At 45.4% G+C, this 20,892-nt stretch overlaps 1 protein-coding gene across 4 annotated transcripts in view; it reads left to right on the top strand.

The window, feature by feature from the left end:
* Positions 1-20,892, top strand: part of VIT (vitrin) — a 123,576-nt gene that overhangs the window by 95,839 nt on the left and 6,845 nt on the right. For all 4 annotated transcript variants that reach the window (XM_021674417.2, XM_064363995.1, XM_064363997.1 and 1 more), the window contains 3 exons: positions 195-342; positions 14,361-14,464; positions 18,695-18,921. In XM_021674417.2, the coding sequence (XP_021530092.2) occupies positions 195-342; positions 14,361-14,464; positions 18,695-18,921 (479 nt within the window). The remainder of the gene's footprint in view (positions 1-194; positions 343-14,360; positions 14,465-18,694; positions 18,922-20,892) is intronic.

Below are 20,892 nucleotides of genomic sequence, written 5' to 3' on the forward strand. Positions count from 1 at the left end.
AGTGTCCAGGTCCTTGGTGCTCAGGGAAACCCCTCTGAGACATAAATAAATAAATATACCCTGTATCTTACTACCTCTTTTTCACTTTCTTTTCATTTCTCAGGGGAGCTCTACTGGAGACAGAGGAACAAGTGATGCCCAGGTAAATGCAATGAGAGAGCATCAGAATAACAGAGTCTTTTTCCATTCCGCAGACTGCAAAGTTGACTTGTCGTTTTTAATTGATGGGAGTGCCAGCATTGGTAAACGGCGATTCCGAATCCAGAAGCAGCTCCTGGCTGATGTTGCCCAAGCTCTTGACATTGGCCCTGCCGGTCCACTGATGGGTGTTGTCCAGTATGGGTAAGTGCAGTTAATGTTCTGAATCCAGAAAAGAAGTCATGCCGTGTGCTTAATTTTATGCCACAAATATTACCAGCGCGTCTTTGAGCACAGATTTGTTCTCTTCCCTAATGCAAATGTAAATGAAAAAAACTGAAGCAACCCAGATGCCATTTAAGAAATCTGAGACTTCCTGAAGGAAAGGACAGATTAAAAAACACTTGTAAGTAGATGGCATTTGCACTCAAGAGTATTTATTTGTCTGGAAAAAAGGAAAGATGGGCACGAGTGCTAACTTAGCCACTAACAAGCTGTGTGGCCTTCGACCAGGCCTTCACCTCTCTGATCATCAGTTTCCTCATCTGTAGATCAAGAAGGTTGGACCTCCTTTCAACCCTGACGGCGTTTGTTTGCGGGACTGCACCCTGTGCTACAACCTATCCACCTATAGGTTAGACGCCTAGAGAACATGGTGCTCTAGGTGCTATCTTCTCTTTTCTCCATGTAACCTCAGGCCCCTGCACTGGTACTGGAAAAACTCACAAGGTAATGAGGAAGAATGGGTGGGAAGAGAGAGGGCCCTCATCAGTCAGCTGAGCACCTAGGTGACTTTTCCCAACCTGTTCTATTATCTGACTTAGAGTAGAAATTGAAGGCTCATGCTGACATCTAGCCTCAATCTTTTCTCTTATTTGGCAATAATGTATCACTCATTTCAGATATGAATAGGTTTCTCACTGAAACAGATATACAGAAATTGATAATAATCAAAAGAACAAGCTTGCATAATCTTACATTTATACATACATCATTTTTTTTTTTTTTTGAGACGAAGTCTCACTCTGTTGCCCAGGCTGGAGTGCAAGGCGCGATCTTGGCTCACTGCAACCTCTGTCTCCTGGGTTCAAGCAATTCTTCTGCCTCAGCCTCCCAAGTAGCTGAGATTACAGGCACGCGCCACCATACCCAGCTAATTTCTTATTTTTAGTAGAGATGGGGTTTCACCATGTTGGCAAGGCTGGTCTCGAACTCCTGACCTCAGGTGATCCGCCTGCCTCGGCCTCCCAAAGTGCTGGGATTACAGGCGTGAGCCACCGTGCCCGGCCCTATACATACATCTTAAATAGGTGGTCTTTCAATCAAGAATCATTGAGGGCAGGATGGTTATCACACCTTCTACAAAGGACCGTTGGGTGTGGAGGGGGCGATGGAAATGGAAACCATCGTAAACTTTGGTGCCTATTGCTCAGGAGCTGCGGTCACAGCTCACTCACCCTCCTGAAAAGAAAAACGATTCATACCTAGCAACACCCGCGGGTCTCCAGCACCGTCACAGCTTCCCCAAAGGCAGCATTTTAACCAGCGTTGTTCTATCAGAGACCCTAGAATAGTTATTTTTGAGTTGTCAAGAGAAATAAATAAAAATGCTTTATTTTCACAAGAACCTACAACATTTGTATTTTTAGAATTTAACTCCAATAACACATTTAGCACTACCTTCTATTCCTGTCAGGGAAAATTAGTAGATGAGTTAACTGGCATTTGTATGTAGTCAGATTCAATTACATAAAAATAACCAGTTGCTGCAGACGTCACCTCTCAACGTCAGGTGATCTATCCTGAAGTTTTTGAGTTGAAATAAGAAAAGTGGGATTTGGGGGAGTATTCCTGGTTTCAAAATGCCAACCCATTTTTGTTCCTGTATTACTTTTTGCAGACAGCCAATGGATGGCAGGTTTTGCTCGGGAGGAAATGTGTCTTACTGCTAAATGTCCATAGTCAATTGTACTGGGGGACTCAAAGTTCGGTGTGTTATCTTACATTAAAAATAGCTGCTTTAGGCCGGGCGCGGTGGCTCAAGCCTGTAATCCCAGCACTTTGGGAGGCCGAGGCGGGTGGATCACGAGGTCAAGAGATCGAGACCATCCTGGTCAACATGGTGAAACCCCGTCTCTACTAAAAATACAAAAAAATTAGCTGGGCATGGTGGCGCGTGCCTGTAATCCCAGCTACTCAGGAGGCTGAGGCAGGAGAATTGCCTGAACCCAGGAAGCGGAGGTTGCGGTGAGCCGAGATCGCGCCATTGCACTCCAGCCTGGGTAACAAGAGCGAAACTCCGTCTCAAAAAAAAAAAAAAAAAATAGCTGCTTTAAAAGCTTGTATATACCAGGGTTTATAGTATAATATAAAAATAAGGTGATAAATATGTCAGGGAAAAGAAAAATGGCATGAGAATAGTGTTGCTGATGAGAACATGGATTAGAGAACAGTGTAGCAGGGAAGGAGGAAAAACAGACGCCTTCCCCCAAAACATTCTCCCCCGCATATTCCTAATTTGATCGCCATTCACGAGCAAGAGTTTACCCCCGTGCTTTTCAGTTTCACTTTCAAAAAAATCCCTTGCTGTCTGCCTTTTTCCCGGGGTTCTTATTAATTTGGAGCACTTAGGGAAATGTGTGTGTTTTCCACTGTTTTATGCTCACATAAACTAATCCATCATCTTCACCCTCCCCCAGCAACAGGGTGGCGTGGAAAGCACAATGAACCGCTGACAGGTGATCTGAATTCAGGCCTTGGCTCCTCTGCGTGATCTTAAGCCAGTCACTTAACCTCTCCTTGTGAGTGCTGCCATCTGTGTAGCACAAGGGTCAGTCCAGATGATTTATTAGGGCTCTGCCAGTCTTGGCGTCCTGTAATTCAGTGACCGGCTCTGTATTCAGAAGACATTCAGTAAATGAATGTGGGACTAACAGGCCAGATAGCTGCCTCTCCCTTGCTTCCAGCCTAGGGGTCGCAAGGAGGTAGGGTGATCAATGATGGATTGATGCGTTGCACAGAGGTGGTACATCCATCCATGGAACGTGGGAAACAAAACAAATGAGAGGGCGGCCTGAGAAGGGTGTGATGAGGCTGAGGGGGAGACACGTGTCCAGCAGAAACTGCTGTTGGTTTCACTTGCCCAGCTTCTTCTCCTGGGGTGTCCTCTTCAATCCCCGCCATATGCATGAGTGCATACAGAGGGAGGGAGTAGGGCATCCTGGTGCTTTGGGTTCTCACCAGATTCTAACACTCTCTTTGCTCCCCCTTAAAATCATCCCTGCACTCATGGAATCACAGCCTGAGGCCTTAGAGAGCACCTCATTCCACCTCTGTGTGTTGTAGTGAGGAAATGAGGCCCTATGAAGAAATGACCCGCCCATCAAGAACTAGCACTGGAAAAAGAGACTCAGGTTGAGAAGGACCTGCCAAGGGAGGAGGGCTCCGGAGCTCCAAACTGCTCCTTCCCTCCCTTCTCCCCTCCATTACCACTGCCCCTGGTCCACACAGCTTCCTGGAAGATTCTTTCCCTTGGTTTAACTTAGGAGAGCCAAGTCAGAATTTAGACTTTTACATTCAGAACTTGAAAGACAAATTTAGAAGTCTTTTTACTTCTAATATTAACACTAATATTAACCGGAAAAAAGTTAAAGAAATAAAAATATAAGACGTATAAAAATGGTCTGATTTACAAAATGCAACACATCTTGACTCCTCAGTCTCCTACTCAAAGACATTTTGGGTACAAGGAACAGAAAACCACTCTAGGTAGCCCAGGTGAAGGGAGATGTATGGAAAGGAGAGTGTTCACAGGACTGACCAGTCATCGGCCATCCCCTTCCCCTCCTCTGCCTGCATCTCTACGCCTCTCTGCCTGGCCATTCTGATCTCTCAGCAGACCAGCATCCTCTGCCAGCCTCTTGGTTTCTGCTCCTCCATAACTTCACTTTACACTGGCTGACTTCCTACCTCTGGTCCAGGCCCAACTGAAGTCTCAACCACCATGGAACTGGGCAAGCACCCTCTCCCATTCCCCACCTGCAGGGCCCATAACCTACAATCACCTTCATCTGCAGCAACCACAGCGTGCCTACCACCCTCGTCACATGCTGCCAGGAATAGAGGCAGCTTTTGAGATGGAGTCAGAGAGGTTACCTGACTCTCCCAAGACCACACAGCCAAATGCATGACTGGAGCAGAGGACAAATATTAGCCTTGGGTTAATCCCTAAAATGTCAAACAAAATTGTCTTCAAAGCAGAGATTTCGCTCATCTGCCAGGAAAGAGTCTGATAATCGTTACTTGTCACCTCCTGAAGACTGAGACTGTGTGTGTGAACAAGAGGCCAAGGATCAAGCCCCTGTCTTGCACATGAATTCTAAGTTAAAATTATACACCCAAAAGGCTTATCATTGCGCATAATGCCAACAGGGACACTGAAAGAGTAAATGAAAGAACAGCCAGGGCAAGCTATTAGGTGAACTCTAGTAATGTGGCCAAACACCTTGCATTTGAGCTGCAGCCCAGACCCACAGGTGCTAAACGTCCTCCAGACTTTCCATATACTTCCATTTTAAGCCTCCATCTCAGTATACACGGAACTTAATTGCGCACATTCTTTGTAATCAACCTTAGGATATCAAAATTGGAAACAGTTGTGGGATAAAGGGAACTGTTTTTTTTCTTCATCTGAAAATCAAACAGACCTTTCCTTGCTGGTGGGTCTGTAATAGCTGTCCTGTGGTTTAACGAGTGGCTATGAATTGGCCATATCTCCTTAATCTTCCCACTTCTCAGCCCACCCACCTCCGCACCTGGACTGAAGACTCACAGTCTTGCATTCAGCTGGGCAGAGCAGCTTCCGTCGGCCGTCTGAGCCACCAAGTGCAGGACAGTCAGAGTTGAGGGGAAGAAGCAAGTGCCGTGTCCGGTATGTCAGGCAAAATAGTGACTCCAAAATTGTCACTGTCCAAATCCCTGGAACCCGGGAGTGTTTTACCTTTCAAAGCAGAAGGGACTCTGTAGCTGTGATTAAAGTTAACAACTCTGAGGTGGGGGCATTCTCCTGGATTCTGTGGGTGTTGCAGTGTAACCACACAAGTCCTTAGACGTGGAGAGTCTTTTCCAGCTACTGTCAGTCAAAGAGAGGTGGGCCAGTGGAAGAACCGTCAGAGAGGTGTGACATTGCTGGCTTTGAAGACGGAGGAAGGGGCAATGAGCAAGAATTGCTGGCGTCCTCTAGAAGCTGGGAAACACCAGGAAACGGGTTCTCCCCGGAGCCTCTAGAGAGGGGCACAGCCCTGTTCCCACCTTGGTTTCAGCCCGTGGAGAGCCACGGTAGACTTGGGACCTCTGAAACTCTCAACTAAGTGTGTATTGTTTAAGCCAAGTCTATGATCATTTGCTACAATAGGAAGCTAATACAACTGGCGACGAGGACCACTCTGTCTCATTCTCTGAGTCTGCAGCCAAGAAAAAGGGAATGGGAGGGGCTGGGGCATGAAATGCAGCTGGGATGGGGCTGGCAGAGGTGAGTCACAGCACCTGCCCTCCGACTTCAGAGCAGGAAGGGGCTGTCTGGCAGGCAGGTGAGGCCCACAAGCCACGCCCCTCAGGAACACAGAGTCTCAAGGCCAAGTGAGCTGTGAATGCAATTTGCGCAAGAATCATAAGATTCGGAGGGTTTTCTCCTTCCTCCTATGCTTTTTCTATTCCCTATCATGCAGGGCTCCTGGAGGTAGATACAAAACGACTGCACTTGACTTCCACCCCTTCCCTTTCAGCTCTCTTCACACATCCACTGGGTTTCTCTGGGGTCCCTGAGATCAGTCTCCCTCCAGAGAAGCAGATGGCCTCCCCAGTGCCCAGTAGAACCAGCTGGGGAGCTCCCAAAACTCCAGATGCCCAGACCAAACTTCACATCAGTTAAATCAGAATTTCTGAGTGTGGAGCCCAGGGACCATTATTTTTTAGAGTTCCCAACGTGATTCTGTGGTGTAACCAGAGTGAAGGCCAGAATATTCCCACAGGCCTGTGCTGTCCTCCGGTGACGTCCATGTCCCCAGAGCCCCTTGATCCCCCCAGGTGACCAGTCCAGAGGGCTGTGGGAGCGTCACCCTCCTCCCTCTCTCTGCCTTTCATTTCCCTTCTCTAGACTTCTTGTTTATTTTCCTCCCTTCCTCTTATCACTGGAAGCCCTGTTGCTGATTTTATTATTATTGTTGTTAAAGCATCCTCTAAGACATTGCTACTCAAAGTGTGATCCACAGTATCATCTGGGAGGCTCTTAGACATGCAGAATCTCAGACCTCACTCGGGTCCTACAGAGTCAGACTCTACATTTTAACAAGATCCCCAGGTGATCAGATGCACATCTGTGCTTGAGAAGCTCTGTTGCCAAGGTGCTCCACTTCCCCAGCACTCACTGAGCCCTGCGAGGCGGTTGCAGATCAGCAGCTGGAGAGCCAGTTTGTTCAGGAGTGGCTCCCAGATCAGCAGATTGCACGTGATTCACATTTCCTCCAGCAGGAAGAGGTTCATGCAGCTCAATTTCCTCTCCTTTTTGGTAGATGAGTGGAATTCTCAGTAGTTATTGCAAAAAAAAAAACCACTCACTTAAAAATGAATTTTTTAAAAAAAATACAGAGTCTCACTCTGTAGCCAGGCTGGAGTGCAGTGGTGCGATCTCAGCTCACTGCAACCTCCGACTCCTGGGTTCAAGCGATTCTCCCGCCTCAGCCTCCCAAGTAGCTGGGACTACAGGTATGCGCCACCACACCCAGCTACTTTTTGTATTTTTAGTAGAGACAGGGTTTCACCGTGTTGGCCAGGATGGTGTCGATCTCTTGAGCTCTTGATCTGCCCACCTTGGCCTCTGAAAGTGCTGGGATTATAGGCATGAGCCACCCTACCCGGCCAAAAAATGAAATTTGATAAGACCCTGCTCCCCGTTCTCTGATGCTGGGAAATGTGGAAAAGACCAGTTCCCATTCATCGAGGGCTAGTTGTGCAAAGTCCCTCAGCAGATTGAGCCAGGCTACTGTACCCTGGGCTGGTCATAGCTGCTCTAGCAGAGCTCATTGGTGTCTGAGGGGATGGTGGCAGAATGATTTTGCATCATCTGAGCCAGGTAATACCCTAAAGGGACAAGTCTGCCGCCCACCCTGCAGCTACTGGCATGTGACCGGAAGCATCCTTCTGATCTTACAGGCATGGTTCATCTCACCAAGTCCATAAAGCATCATGTATTAGTAAAACAATTAAAAGGCTAAATAGTTACGTTATTTGATTGTAACTTTAAGTTGATGCCTTGTTTGAGAAAACAGTTTGGAAAAGTTCTTGTTGGAGGGAATTATGATTAGTTAATATTTCTCTACTGGCATAAAAATCCATTTGAGAGGTTCATTCCATGTGACTCAGAATGACATGGGTAAACCAGTAGACCCTGGGGCTTAAACAGAATGAGTGCTTTACGATTGAAAGGGCCTCAGAAGGCCTCTAAAATCCAGAGTTTCCCAAACTTTCCTGAGGATAATAATTACCTGGAGCTTCCAGCCCATGGATTGTCTTTCAAGGAGAGGCCTGGTAACCTATATAGTTAAATGAGTGCCTTAGGTGAGTTTTATCATCAGGTAGGTCTGGTCTGGTGATCCATCCAATTTCCCTGTCCCCAGCCCTCAAGCCTTCCTAGAAATCAAACACCTGTGCCTATTTCTGACAGATGTTTGTCTTGCTTCTTAAACCCTTGCAGGGTCGCCATTTACTATTACACAAGTTCTCTCTTTCTAGGAATAGCTAACTTCTGACTCCCTATCGTTCCCCTTCATTAGTCCTCACTCTTCCAACAAACACAGAACAATGTAAAGTCTCTCCTTGAATTATCAACCTCTATGTTTTCTTCTCTGATTTTCAGAGGAAATCTTTGATATTCCCTAGAAAAAAAATGGGTGTTTGCATTTAATAAGAACCTGTAATAAAATTACAAATTAAAAGGTTGCTGACATAAAAAATGAGTGGCATACCTCTTTAAACTTTTAAAATAGTCTCCAAGTCTGAAGAGTAACCAGGCTAATCAGGTCATCAGCCTATATATCTGGGAAAAGGATACATGTGTTCTGGCCCTGAGACCTGCCACAGACTTCAAATTAATGATTTATGATTCATTATTATGATTAAATTAGAGTGCAATTTAACAGATATTCATTAAGTGTTTGCCAAGTACTGAGCCCTCAGTCATTTGTGGGGGATCTAATGAAAAATTCATCTAAGTGGTTTGATTACATTTGCCTTTAATTCCCTTGGTGGATGGTCTCCATGCCTTTGCCCCTAATTATAATTTTAGCAATCAGAAAGGGTTTCAGAGGTCCTCTGATCCAACCTTTCAATCCATTTAAATAAATAAATGTGACAGAGATTCTGTTCTTTAGAACCTCACAATCAACCAAAGGAGGCAATATTTTTTTTTAAATACCATTAAAAAAATTAGAAGCAGCTATTCATTCATTATATGAATAGCTCATCTGTGTGCCTCTGAAGATGGAGTCACCGTCTGTGATGTAATAGAAGCAAAGGTGGTCAGTGTGGAGCCCAGAGGTAGGTGTTCACCTTCACTGGGATGAACTGAGAGAAGAGATGACATTTAAGCTTCCTTTCTTCCATTTGTTTATTCCACAATTACCTATTTATTACCTCCTGGATGCTAAGCACTCAGGATTGGAAGCTAGGAGAAAGTACCTGTTCTCAAGTAGGTTGCAGGCGATCCTCATGATTTCTGGATTCTGTATTTGCAAATATGCCTACTCCTTAAAATTTAAATTTATTTGTACCCTCAATTTGTAACTCCAGGAACTCTTGCAGTCATTTTTTGGACATGTATAGAGATGGAAAAAAATGGAATCACCTGATGCACATCTTCCAGCTAAGGTCAAACAAGGCAACACTCTGTCTTCTTGTTTCAATTCTCTTCAGGTGTCCCTTTTGCAATCTTCTGAGTGCCACATTTTTTTTGCATTTTTGTGTTTGTCTTTGGTGATTTTGCTATTTAAAATGGCCTCCAAATGTAGTGCTGAAATGCTAGTTTTCTTAAGTACAAGAAGACTGGGTTGTGGCTTATCGAAAACACAGGTGTGCTCAATTAGCTTAGTTCCAACATGAGTGACAATGCTATTGGCTGTGAGCTCAATGTTAATGAATCCATAATTTAGTACATTCAGAACAACAAGAGGAAATTTGCTAGTCTGTATGTGAGTCTACTCCAGAAAGTACTGAAATAACATCTAAAGAGTGTGATGAAGCTATGGAAAAGAGGCTAATCTTATGAATTAATGAGATGATGACTAATTAAAAAAAAAAAAGCATAGTGGACAGCATTGTTGTAAGGCTAAGAGTAAAAGAAATTTATGGTCATGTTATCCAAATTCAGAAAAATTGTATATCCTTCTCAGCTAATATCTTATTATAAAGATATACTGCATATAATTATTTATAAGAAGCATATTTTAAATTTGATGTCTTCAAAGAAAAACATATGTAAAACAAAGTTACATATTGTTCTGTTGATGCAAATGTTGTAACCAGAGGCTCACAGGAACTAAACCTTGTATTTCTATTGGAAGCAATGGCTCAGTACTTGCTAATTCAGTGCTCATGGCAACTACAACTTTACAGAACATGACTGCCAAGAATAACAAGACTCAGCTGTGTATGTGGCATAGGAAAGAGACAGGGAATAGACAATTGCTCTACAAAGTGATCAACATCAAGACAGCACCTTAATGATCAATATTAAGAATATCATAAAAATGACTAAATGAATAGGTTTCACATTAAATATGTTTTTTCTGTACAAACTTTTTATTTTTATTTTATTTTAGTTTAGTTTTAGTTTTTTTTTGTTTGTTTGTTTTTGATAAGAGACAAGGTCTCTCTATGTTGCCCAAGTGGGTCTCACACTCCTAGGCTTAAGGGATCCTCCTATCTTGGCCTCTCAAAGTGCTAGGATTACAGGCATGAGCCACCATGCCTGGCCTGTAAAAACATTTGAAAGGAAACTTTATATTTTTGCTCTTTAAATTATTTGTTGATAAGCAACATTTAATTTATGATTGGCTATGATTTCTTGACCATCATCAGACACACAGGAAATTGTGCAAAGTGAGAAAATCTAGCACACAAATCATTTTTTCTTTTGTATTTTTTTTACAAATCATTTTCAAATGTAATTCAATTTTTATAAATTAAAAATTTTACAATTAATGAGTTACATTGCAATTAATGTAAAAAATTTACAAATAACATTATGTTTGATGGACAATTACATATTTATTATTGTCAGTGTCAGTTTTGCAATTTTTCATTTTGTAGCTAATACTTTTTGTTTCAACTCATTTTTTTTTAGGCTCTGAAAAATTTCATAATCCTTGGTCACTAGGGGAGGATCTAGATTTAAGGATGCTGAAGCTTATACAGTTTGGGGGCCCTCTTAAGATGAAGATCACAAAATGACAAATACTGTACAAAATTAGACCTCTTGGAAGAGGCATTACAACTTCTTAGTTAATCTGCTTCTGTGAAACACTTACAACCAATTGGATAAAATATCCACTGCAGAAGCTGCCCTGGGTAAAGGAAGACCAGGTAGAAAACTCTGGGAATATTCAGCAGAGATGAAAGCCCAAACTTGGGGATGGAAAGGATGGGAGAAATAAGAGAGATATTTAGAGGTAGGTCTGACAGGACGTGGTATTTGATGAGGAGCGTGTCAGGAACGCACACTGCTGAATGACTGAGTGAGTCAGAGAGGAAGGCAGATGGGGAGATGGGTGGTTGGGTGCATCAGACTTGGAAGAGAAACGACTTCAGGTTTGGAAATATCTAACCTGAGGTGCCTTCCAGAGGAAGCTGTATGGAAGCCATTTTATGTATATGTGAGGTTCAAGAAAGGGGACCGATCAGTGCACAGACAGGTTTGGCACATGCATGGTCTCTGAGCCCTGAGAGTTGATGAAATCTCCCAGGGACGTGCATATGCTGAGAAGTGATGCATGATGGGGCTAGCACCCTAGGGAACACCAAAGTTGAGAGGTTTAGAGGTGCACAGAAATAGAACAAAGAAATGTTAATGCTGTTAATTGAGTACCTGTAGGCGCCATATATTATGCAAGATGTGGGTTAGAGAAAGCTGAGTCAGGCAGAGAGATTGTCAGCTGGGGCTGGGGGTGAGGGAGACAGGCGGCTGAGCTTGGAGGGTGGGCATGATTGGGGCTTTCCAGATGAGGGAAGAATTGAGCAAAAGCACAGAGCTAGAAAACTGGGAAAAGGGGAGCAGTTCATTTTGATTAGAATATGGAATATCCTGAAAAAGAGAGGGAAAGAGAGAATAAGAAAGAGACCAGCCTTAACATGATAGTTGGAAATTCAATTATGGATGCTTTGAAAGCCAAAATATCAAGTGTAGCAATGAGAACTTCTGATGATTTCCAAGCGGGGAATTTTGCAGGCAGAACTGAGACTGACCATGAGGAAGTATCCTCTAGCAGACAGCCATACAACTGGCCTGCAGAGACTAACACAGGAATGGTTGGGGGCAGCCAGAAGCTAGGGAGCCAGGACTCGGGGTGTCACAGTAGACATACAGGGGAGGGAATGAGTGTATACAGAGGAATGGCTAGGACCTGAGGAATGGGGGCTGATGGGCTGGATAAGTAAAAGTGTATATAGCATTTACTGAAATTGCGGCCAGGCACGGTGCCTCACGCCTGTAATCCCAGCACTTTAGGAGGCCAAGGCAGACAGATCACAAGGCGTTCGAGACTAGCCTGGCCAACATGGTGAAACCCTGTCTCTACTAAAAATACAAAAAACAATTAGCCAGGCATGGTGACGGGTGCCTATATTCCCAGCTACTCTGGAGGCTGAGGCAGGAGAATTGCCTAAACCCAGGAGGCAGCGGTTGCAGTGAGCCAAGATCATCCCATTGCCCTCCAGCCTGGGCGACAGAGCAAGACTCCATCAATCAATCAATCAATCAATAAAATTAAAAAAAAACAAAACCCATAAGCCCTAGAACCCAAGGGAAGGAATACAGAGTGAAAGCCACAGTGTTCCTTCTCTGTGTGACTCCTCCTCACTAGATTTGTGACTGCAGCCTCGGATCGAGACACTTCACACTGTATGGTGGTAGGAAGATCACGCCCAGCTCAGCACCCACATTTCCCCGTTCTGCTGATTGCTGTGTTGTTGTTTGTTTCTGTTTAGTCCCAACCATAGAACTTGGTTTTCTTCCGGTGAAATTACATCTATTTGGGTTTTGCCCCTGTGCCCCACTTTGGTTAAACTTGTTTGAAATTTTCTGTCTTCCCTGAAGGCGGCCGCTCTGTTTTTCATCTCTTGTCTTTTAGATAAACCACCTTCTGGGTATGACATAGATCATTCTGAAATAGGAGTTTGGAGAATAGGGATGGAGGAAAGGAAAGAGGGAAGCAGACACTTTCTCTTCTCTCCCAGGTCCCGGTCACTGGTTTCCTGCTGACTGCACCACTTGTTCCGGTCCCCAAGAACTCACTAAGAATCCACCCATGGTCAGCCACCGTGAGGCTCCCACCTGAAACTGCCCACAACTGCTTCTTCCTGGATCAATTTCTGGTGTTTGTAGAAAGGCTACTCTAAAAAGTTTCCTTGGCCAGGCATGGTGGCTCACACCTATAATCTTGGCACTTTGGGAGGCCAAAACAGGAAAATAAGCTGCTTGAGTCCACAAGTTTAAGACTAGCCAGGGCAACATAGCAGTCTTTACCAAAAAATGAAAAAATTAGCTGGGTGTGGTGGCATGCACCTGTGGTCCCAGCTACTTGGGAGGCTAAGGTGGGAGGATCGCTTGAGCCCACGAAGTTGAGGCTGCAGTGAGCCAAGATGGGGCCACTGCACTCCAGGCTGGGCAACAGAACAAAATCCTGTCTCTGGGGAAAAAAAATGCCTTCTCCTTGAAAACAGTAACCTCTACAGCCAGGCGTGGTGGCTCACACTGTAACTCCAACACTTTGGGAGGCCGAGGTGGATGGATCACCTGAGGTCAGGAGTTTGAGACCAGCCTGGCCAACATGGCAAAACCCCATCTCTACTGAAAATACAAAAATTAGCTGGGCATGGTGGCACAAAACTGTAGTCCCAGCTACTTGGGAGGCTGAGGCAGGAGAATTGCTTGAACCAGGGAGGCGGAGGTTGCAGTGAGCCAATATTGCACCAGTGCACTCCAGCCTGGGAGACAGAGACAGACTCTGTCTCAAAAAAGAAAACTTAGTATCTCTAGCCTGGACGGACTACATGCTGTGCAGGGCAGCTCATTTAAAAATGATGAAGAATTTCAAGACGGCAGCAGCAGAGCATTGTACCAAGCGTGGGCCTTTCTGACAGGCTCTTCTGGAGCATGGAGCCCTGTGACTGCACAGGTCTCGTGCCCACAAAGTCAGCACTGCCTGTGGCTGAGTGTCAGCGCTTTGTGAGATGTGATCTCACACTTCATCTTGGGTGCGATGCACACACACCCACCCTCGGGCACGCCTCCACACCCTCCGCTCAGCCGCTTCGTGGAGATTCATTTCTAGAGAAGGATTCTCATTGTGTTTCTTCACTGAATTCACTCCACCTCCTCCCCAGTTAATCCTTTTCAGTCTTCAGTTAAATAGATGTTGACCTTCTAGGTGAGTTTGAGTAGTATCACCCAGTTGCAGGATGAGAAAGAAAGAGAGGTCTCCTTGGTACCACTGTTCACATGCAATTCCAGTACTAAGGGTAACCCAGGGAGTGGCTGACAGCTGAGATTCTCTTCTTGGCGAGGAGGGTCTGGAGTAGGTTGAGAACTGAGCATGCTACAGATGGGATCCTTACATTTGCAAAATCCCACTTGACAACGGTCCTGTTCATTAGCAATATGGGTGTTATAATGATGTTTTCATCTACATGAGGAATCCAAAGCCCAGAGAAGTTGTCTCCTCAAGATCACACAGCTAGGAAATGGCACCATCAACACACGCCTTCTGAGCCTTGAAATAGCCTGCTTTTCTCTACACACACCAGTCCACAATGGGACATTTTACAAACCGTAGCAGAAGGCTTCGAAGCAGCTTCTCTTCTATTTGTATATTAAAGAATCAACCGTGATCTCTGCCTTCCTCCAAAGGTAATAACTTTCCAGCTAATTTGTGTTTCTTGTTCTGACTCTTCAGAGACAACCCTGCTACCCACTTTAACCTCAAGACACACATGAATTCTCAAGATCTGAAGACAGCCATAGAGAAAATTCCCCAGAGAGGAGGGCTTTCTAATGTAGGTATGTGATCCAGATTCAAATTATTCTATCTTGTGGCCATTATTCTCTTTCTACGTGATTGCCTTCTAACATTGTATATATAAGGAGGAAAAAATAATACTAGCTGCACAATAGCTTTTTTTTTTTTTTTTTTTTTTTTTTGAGACGGAGTTTTGCTCTTGTTACTCAGGCTGGAGTGCAATGGCGCGATCTCGGCTCACCGCAACCTCCGCCTCCTGGGTTCAGGCAATTCTCCTGCCTCAGCCTCCTGAGTAGCTGGGATTACAGGCACACGCCACCATGCCCAGCTAATTTTTTGTATTTTTAGTAGAGACGGGGTTTCACCATGTTGACCAGGATGGTCTCGATCTCTTGACCTCATGATCCACCCGCCTTAGCCTCCCAAAGTGCTGGGATTACAGGCGTGAGCCACCGCGCCCGGCCTGGAAAAAATAATACTAATCCATCACGAAATAACTTCTGGTCAGGTGTGGTGATTTACACCTATTATTCCAGCACTTTGGGAGGCTGAAGCTAGCAGATCATGTAAGGTCAGGAGTTCAAGATCAGCCTGGCCAACATGGTGAAGCCCTGTCTCTACTAAAAATACAAAAATTAGCTGGATGTGGTGGCGGTTGCCTATAATCCCAGCTACTTGGGAGGCTGAAGTGGGAGAATCACTTGAAGAGGCAGAGGTTACAGTGAGCCAAGATGGTGCCACTGCACTCCAGCCTGGGTGACAGAGTGAGACTCCATCTCAAAAAAAATAACAAGAAAAAGAATTGACTCCTGCAACATCTGTATCTTTTCTAAAGTATTATCCTGGCTCCAGAGAACAAGCGTCTGTGAAACACATACACTGCACAGTTCCAGCATGCCTGGTTTGTGGGAAGGAGTAGCATTCTTCAGGGCAAGAAAGACTGCTGTCCTGACTGTTTTTTGGTGGGCCTACAAGTCATCAGCTGTTTCATTGAATTTTGTGACCAGTTAAGGAAGCTCCTCAGTGCCCCTTGAGAATCTTGTTCTAATCAACTAGTGCTGTAGTGATGATTGTGCAAAAAGAAACATGTTCTCTATTTCAAGCTGAGACTCCTGTGATATCTGAGCCTTTGGGGGTGCACCAGAAATCCAAGGTCTGGTCCTCAGTGGGACATGTCCAGAAATTCTATTTTATGTTTATCCAGAGGTGATTGGGCATTAGGAAACAATTTCACACTAAACAAGCTCAAAGACTGTGAAAGATCCCATGCCAGTGTATTCATTTGTCAATGGAGGAGTGGCTTTGGGGGCGCTGGAGGGGAGACTGTCCACTTCTCAGGGAACTGTTCCTGTCATCAAAATCCGAAGAAATGGAGATGTGAGCCACAGTTGCTTGGCTTAGAGCACATGCTGAGAATTGAACTGTCTTTAAGGGAGCATCCTCAGAGTTACAGTAAATCTGATAAATGGTTTCCCTTCCCACTTCAGTGTATGTCTCTGTAGTGACCAGAACATTAGTATCTAGCACATACAGAGCTTTTCACCTTTGAATAATGCTAAATAAACACTAGCCAAGTCACTCTCCATGCCCCCAAAGCAGTATTACCTTCATCACAAACATGACAGAGTTGATTTCTGATTTGTTTCTAACTTAATGCTTACATTAGTAAAATTCCAGTGGAAACAAATGTCAGAAGGCACTCTTGTTCCTTGATGATATTAATGATGTGTCTCAATCCAATCAGGGTGCCTTTTTCAGTGAATGACATGTTCCGACTCTGCCTCTGTATTGTCCAGAGTTTGAGTTCTGAGAACAGAATCCATTCAACTTATTCCAACTAAAAAGGATTTATTTCAGGGTATTAAGCAGTTTTGAGAATCACTGAAAAGAACTGAAGAAGCTGACTTTGGGCTGAGCTTTTTTTTTTTTTTTTGAGACGGAGTTTCGCTCGTTACCCAGGCTGGAGTGCAATGGCGTGATCTCGGCTCACCGCAACCTCCGCCTCCTGGGTTCAGGCAATTCTCCTGCCTTAGCCTCCTGTGGGCTGAGCTTTAAGAGTTGTATCTGAAGGCTTCCTGCAAAGCAGGAAGGTCCTTCCAAAGCAGGACCTCCAAGGGAGCTGCTTCTTCTTCCAAGATCAGGAAATCACTTTCTGAATTCTGCCATGGCAGCCTCTTCAGAAACCTGCTTTGTCCAGGAAGCCAGCATGATCAGGAAGCTTCCACTAGAGCTTCCAGCTCCAGAACCATGCCCTCCCTGTCCCATTCACACTCACAACATGGATCTCCAAACCCTGTCACCCCACAACACTGAAGCTAGCAACCAAGCCCAAGCACCTCTGGTGACAGTCTCCCAGAGAAGTCAGATACTAAAGATGTTTGTCAGCAAAAATATAAACAAACTACAGCCTCTGTCTCACTTTTATCTTCTAAATCTCATGCAAGTACATCTATTCATGGAACTAAAACAAAGCGAAAGCCTTAGCTGCAAGGAGTCTGGAAAATGTAGTTTTCTGATTTCCAGCCTCTATTTTCAAGACCCACTGGGAGGTGGATGGAATGTGTGTTGAGCGCTAATACATCATGGCCTCCAGATTTAAGGTTAGGCGGGGTTGAGGGGATCTGCTCATGGCATCCTGTGCTCTGCCTACAGGTGCCTAATATTAGGCCAGAGAGGACTTCTGGGTGCTTTGGGCCCTGAGAAAAATTGTCCTTTGGCTGTAAAAGCATTTCTCAGCAGCCAAGATTTTCCCTTAGCAACTGGGTTCTGTGCAGCCAGTTCACATGGGTTTTTTAAGACATTTCTCCAGCATCTGTGTATGTAACCATTTGATGCTTTCATTTGACAGGTAAGATAATACCAGCTAGTGGAGACAGGATGCTGGCCAAAATCAGAAATGCATTGAGTATAATAATACTAATCGTAAAGTCTAAAGAAGGAGCTTCTTAACTTTTATGGAGATTGAGGACTCCTTTGAGAATCTCATGAAAACTATGGCCCTTCTATTCAGACAGATACTTATATACACAAAATACTATGTATAATTTCAAGCGCCGTGGAGTTCACAAAGTCTGGGTTAAGAGCTCTGCCTACTATATACAGCCATGCTGACTCCAGGGTGAACAGTTGTCCGAGTTTTCCCAGGAGAACTTGGGGCTTTCAGTGCTAAAACTGGGAAAGACCTGGCAAACTGAGTCAATTGGTCATTGTCTAGTTGACTCTGAAAATTTCCCGAAGCCCTTCTCAGTGTGAAATATGCTCTTGGAAAAGTCATGGCAGAAGGCTTTGTAGCACTTCACGACTGCTGCACTCAGTTGAAGTAGATTGCTGTCATGGAAATCTAGGCCCGCAGACATATGGTGACCTATTCAGGGTCACACAGCTAGCAAGTAGCACAGCCAGGACTAGAACACGGTCTCTCAGTTCCTAGTGGGTGCAACTCTTCCCTGCCCAGCCAGACCTGTATCCCTGGCCTGCAACTGGAGGGAGAACACTGCTGACCCCAGAACACAGCTCTGCACAGCCAGCAGGAGCCCAGGCTCACCCCAGGCTGCAGAGGGCCAAGAAGAGGCTGCCGTCACTCCCGGTCAACTCCTCCCACACTGTGTTCCCAGAGACAACACAGGGCTGGCTTAGGGGCTTAGTGTGAGTTCAGCAGAGAAGGGGCACTTTTATTCTCATGAAAGTCTTTCTCACCGGATTGCTTTCTCTAAAACTTTCTTCAAAGCAGAGACAATAGAAGTTAAAGGCTTGAAATGAAACCAGAATGGATAGTGGTCACGGCTGCACATCGTGAATGTACTTAATAATACTGAATTCTACACCTGAAAATAGTTGAGGTGTTTTTTAAAAAGAAACAGGTTGGGCACAGTGGCTCACGCCTGTAATCTCAGCACTTTGGGAAGCTGAGATGGGCAGATCACCTGAGCCCGGGAGTTTGAGACCAGCCTAGGCAGCATAGCGAAACCTGTCTCTACAAAAAAATACAAAATAACCAGGTACTGTAGTGCATGACTGTAGTCCCATCTACTCAGGAGGCTGAGGTGGGAGGATTGATTAAGTTCAGGAGGTTGAAGCTATAGTGAGCCATGATCACACCACTGCACTCCAGCCTGGGTGACAGAGTGAGACCCTGTCTTAAAAAAAAAAAAAAACTAAGGAAGGAATGAGTGTGTTTTTCGTTTTTCTGAACCTTGTTGTGCTACTGTTATCTCTTCCTGTATTTATAATCAGCACGATCACTCCAATCATGAGATTTCCTTTTCTTCCAGGCCGGGCCATCTCCTTTGTGACCAAGAACTTCTTTTCCAAAGCCAATGGAAACAGAAGCGGTGCTCCCAACGTGGTGGTGGTGATGGTGGATGGCTGGCCCACAGACAAAGTGGAGGAGGCTTCGAGACTTGCAAGAGAGTCAGGAATCAACATTTTCTTCATCACCATTGAAGGTGCTGTTGAAAATGAGAAGCAGTATGTGGTGGAGCCCAACTTTGCAAACAAGGTATGCAAAGACAAGGTCTGCAAAGGTATCCAGAGACCCACCCAACATAAGACTTTTCTGCACTCTGAAAAGTTATAATGCCGATGCAGTGGGTTTCCCATGCCTTTAAATGTGCGTGAAGCTCATTTCTAGGCAGTAAGGCCTCCAGGGAGGGACTGGTCAATCCGGAACCTGCAATTACCCTCTCAGAGCAAAACCCCGCATCCCCCCAAGGCCAGCAGCTTTGGAGGAGAGTAGAGGGGCAGTGCCCCCGAATTCTAGCTAGGTTCTCCCTTGCTCCTCCCATAGCCCCAGGGGAGTCTCACCCAGGCAGCCCAGAGAGCCTTCACACTCATGCAAGCGAACATATACACTCTCTCTCTCTCTCCTCTCTCTCTCTCTCACACACACAGACACACACACGCTTTCTTCTGTATACACACGTTGCCAATTAATGAACTTGGTGAACAATAGAAGGGAGACACTGAACCACAGCAGTGAGATGCATTTTCAGATGCTTCTCCTGGGTTCTGTGGAGATGCCCAGCAAGAGATGTGATCGAGGCCTCCCTCACTCACTCCACCAAAGCTGCTCAGCTTTTGTGCATCTGGTACAATGGAACACCACATAAACCTTCCTCCAAAGAAGAGGCTCCAGCTTTGAAACAGAAAGAAAGCCTTGGACAGGTTTGTCTTTGAGGCCCTTCTGGCTTTAATATTCTATGTGTTCAAAGCCAGCAGGGCTCAACCTCCTGCAGCATCTCAAACTGATGGCCACTTCCTGCTCCTTGAAATGCCCTTCTCCTGGACTTCCAGGGTGCAGCATGGCTCTTATTTCATGACCTCTTGCCTCCTCCCCTGGTCTGCACCCTCATCTTTAAGAGGCCCTGTCCCTGCAGAATCCCTCCCAGGGTCACAGCTTCTGCCCTCATCTCTTGAGCTCTTAGGCATCCATTTCCAGCTGACTGACTTTTCTCTACCTGATGGCCTGTCAGAACCTTAAAATCCACCTGTGACAAGCCGAGTTCATCATCTTCACACCAAACTGTTTCCTCCTCTGGACTTTACATGAATGACCACGCACCTATCCCAGAGGGCAGTGTCATCCCAGAACTCCTCAGCAGCTCCCACATCACAGATCTCTCTCTCCTCTTTCCCACGCACGATGCCCCCTCCCCAGTTCAAGCTGGTACCGTGCATCTGGTCCTTCTCCCTGCTAGTGCTCAACCCAGGTTCGTTTCACAGTGAAGCCCAACTCACGTTTCTGATTCCAGCCCTGTGAGGTCCTTGCTCCAAATCCTTCATTGCTACCCATTGCTCTCAAGGCCTTCTGGGGTGCAGTCCCACCCACTCTCCTGGCCCATCATCTATCATCCATTATGACCTCGCACAGCCCTGTGTTCCAGTCAACTGGTCTCCCACCCACACCCAGCACCGCCACTGTCTCCTGCTGTGACTTCACTGCCTGGTGGGAATCCCTCCCTCCATCTGTTCGCCAGAATTCAGCTCAGGCTCAGCACTTACCTCACATGTCACCGGCTCCATGGAAAGTTTTGTTACCCCATTTAGGTGGATTGTTTTGTTTGTTTTTGTTTTTGAGATGGAGTCTTGCTCTGTCACCAGGCTGGAGTGCAGTGGTGTGATCTCGGCTTACTGCAATCTCTGCCTCCTGGGTTCAAGCAATTCTGTTTCAGCCTCCCCAGTATCTGGGACCACAGGCATGCGCCACAATGCCCAGCTAATTTTTTGTATTTTAGTAGAGATGGGTTTCACCATGTTGGCCAGGATGGTTTCCATCTCCTGATCTCAAGATCTGCCTGCCTCAGCCTCCCAAAGTGCTGGGATTACAGTCATGAGTCCATTTAGGTTTTTACAAATCAATTTAAGAAAAATATTTCCCAGGAAAGTTTGAAGCCATCTCTTGTTCTAAAATAACCTTTTAATTATCCAAGGCCATCAGTAGTTATCTGGTCTGACTCTTTCTGTGACCCAG

The sequence above is a fragment of the Aotus nancymaae genome, unplaced genomic scaffold (assembly GCF_030222135.1).
Source record: "Aotus nancymaae isolate 86718 unplaced genomic scaffold, 86718_ANA_hifiasm-v0.15.2.pri h1tg000057l, whole genome shotgun sequence".
NCBI lineage: Eukaryota > Metazoa > Chordata > Mammalia > Primates > Aotidae > Aotus > Aotus nancymaae.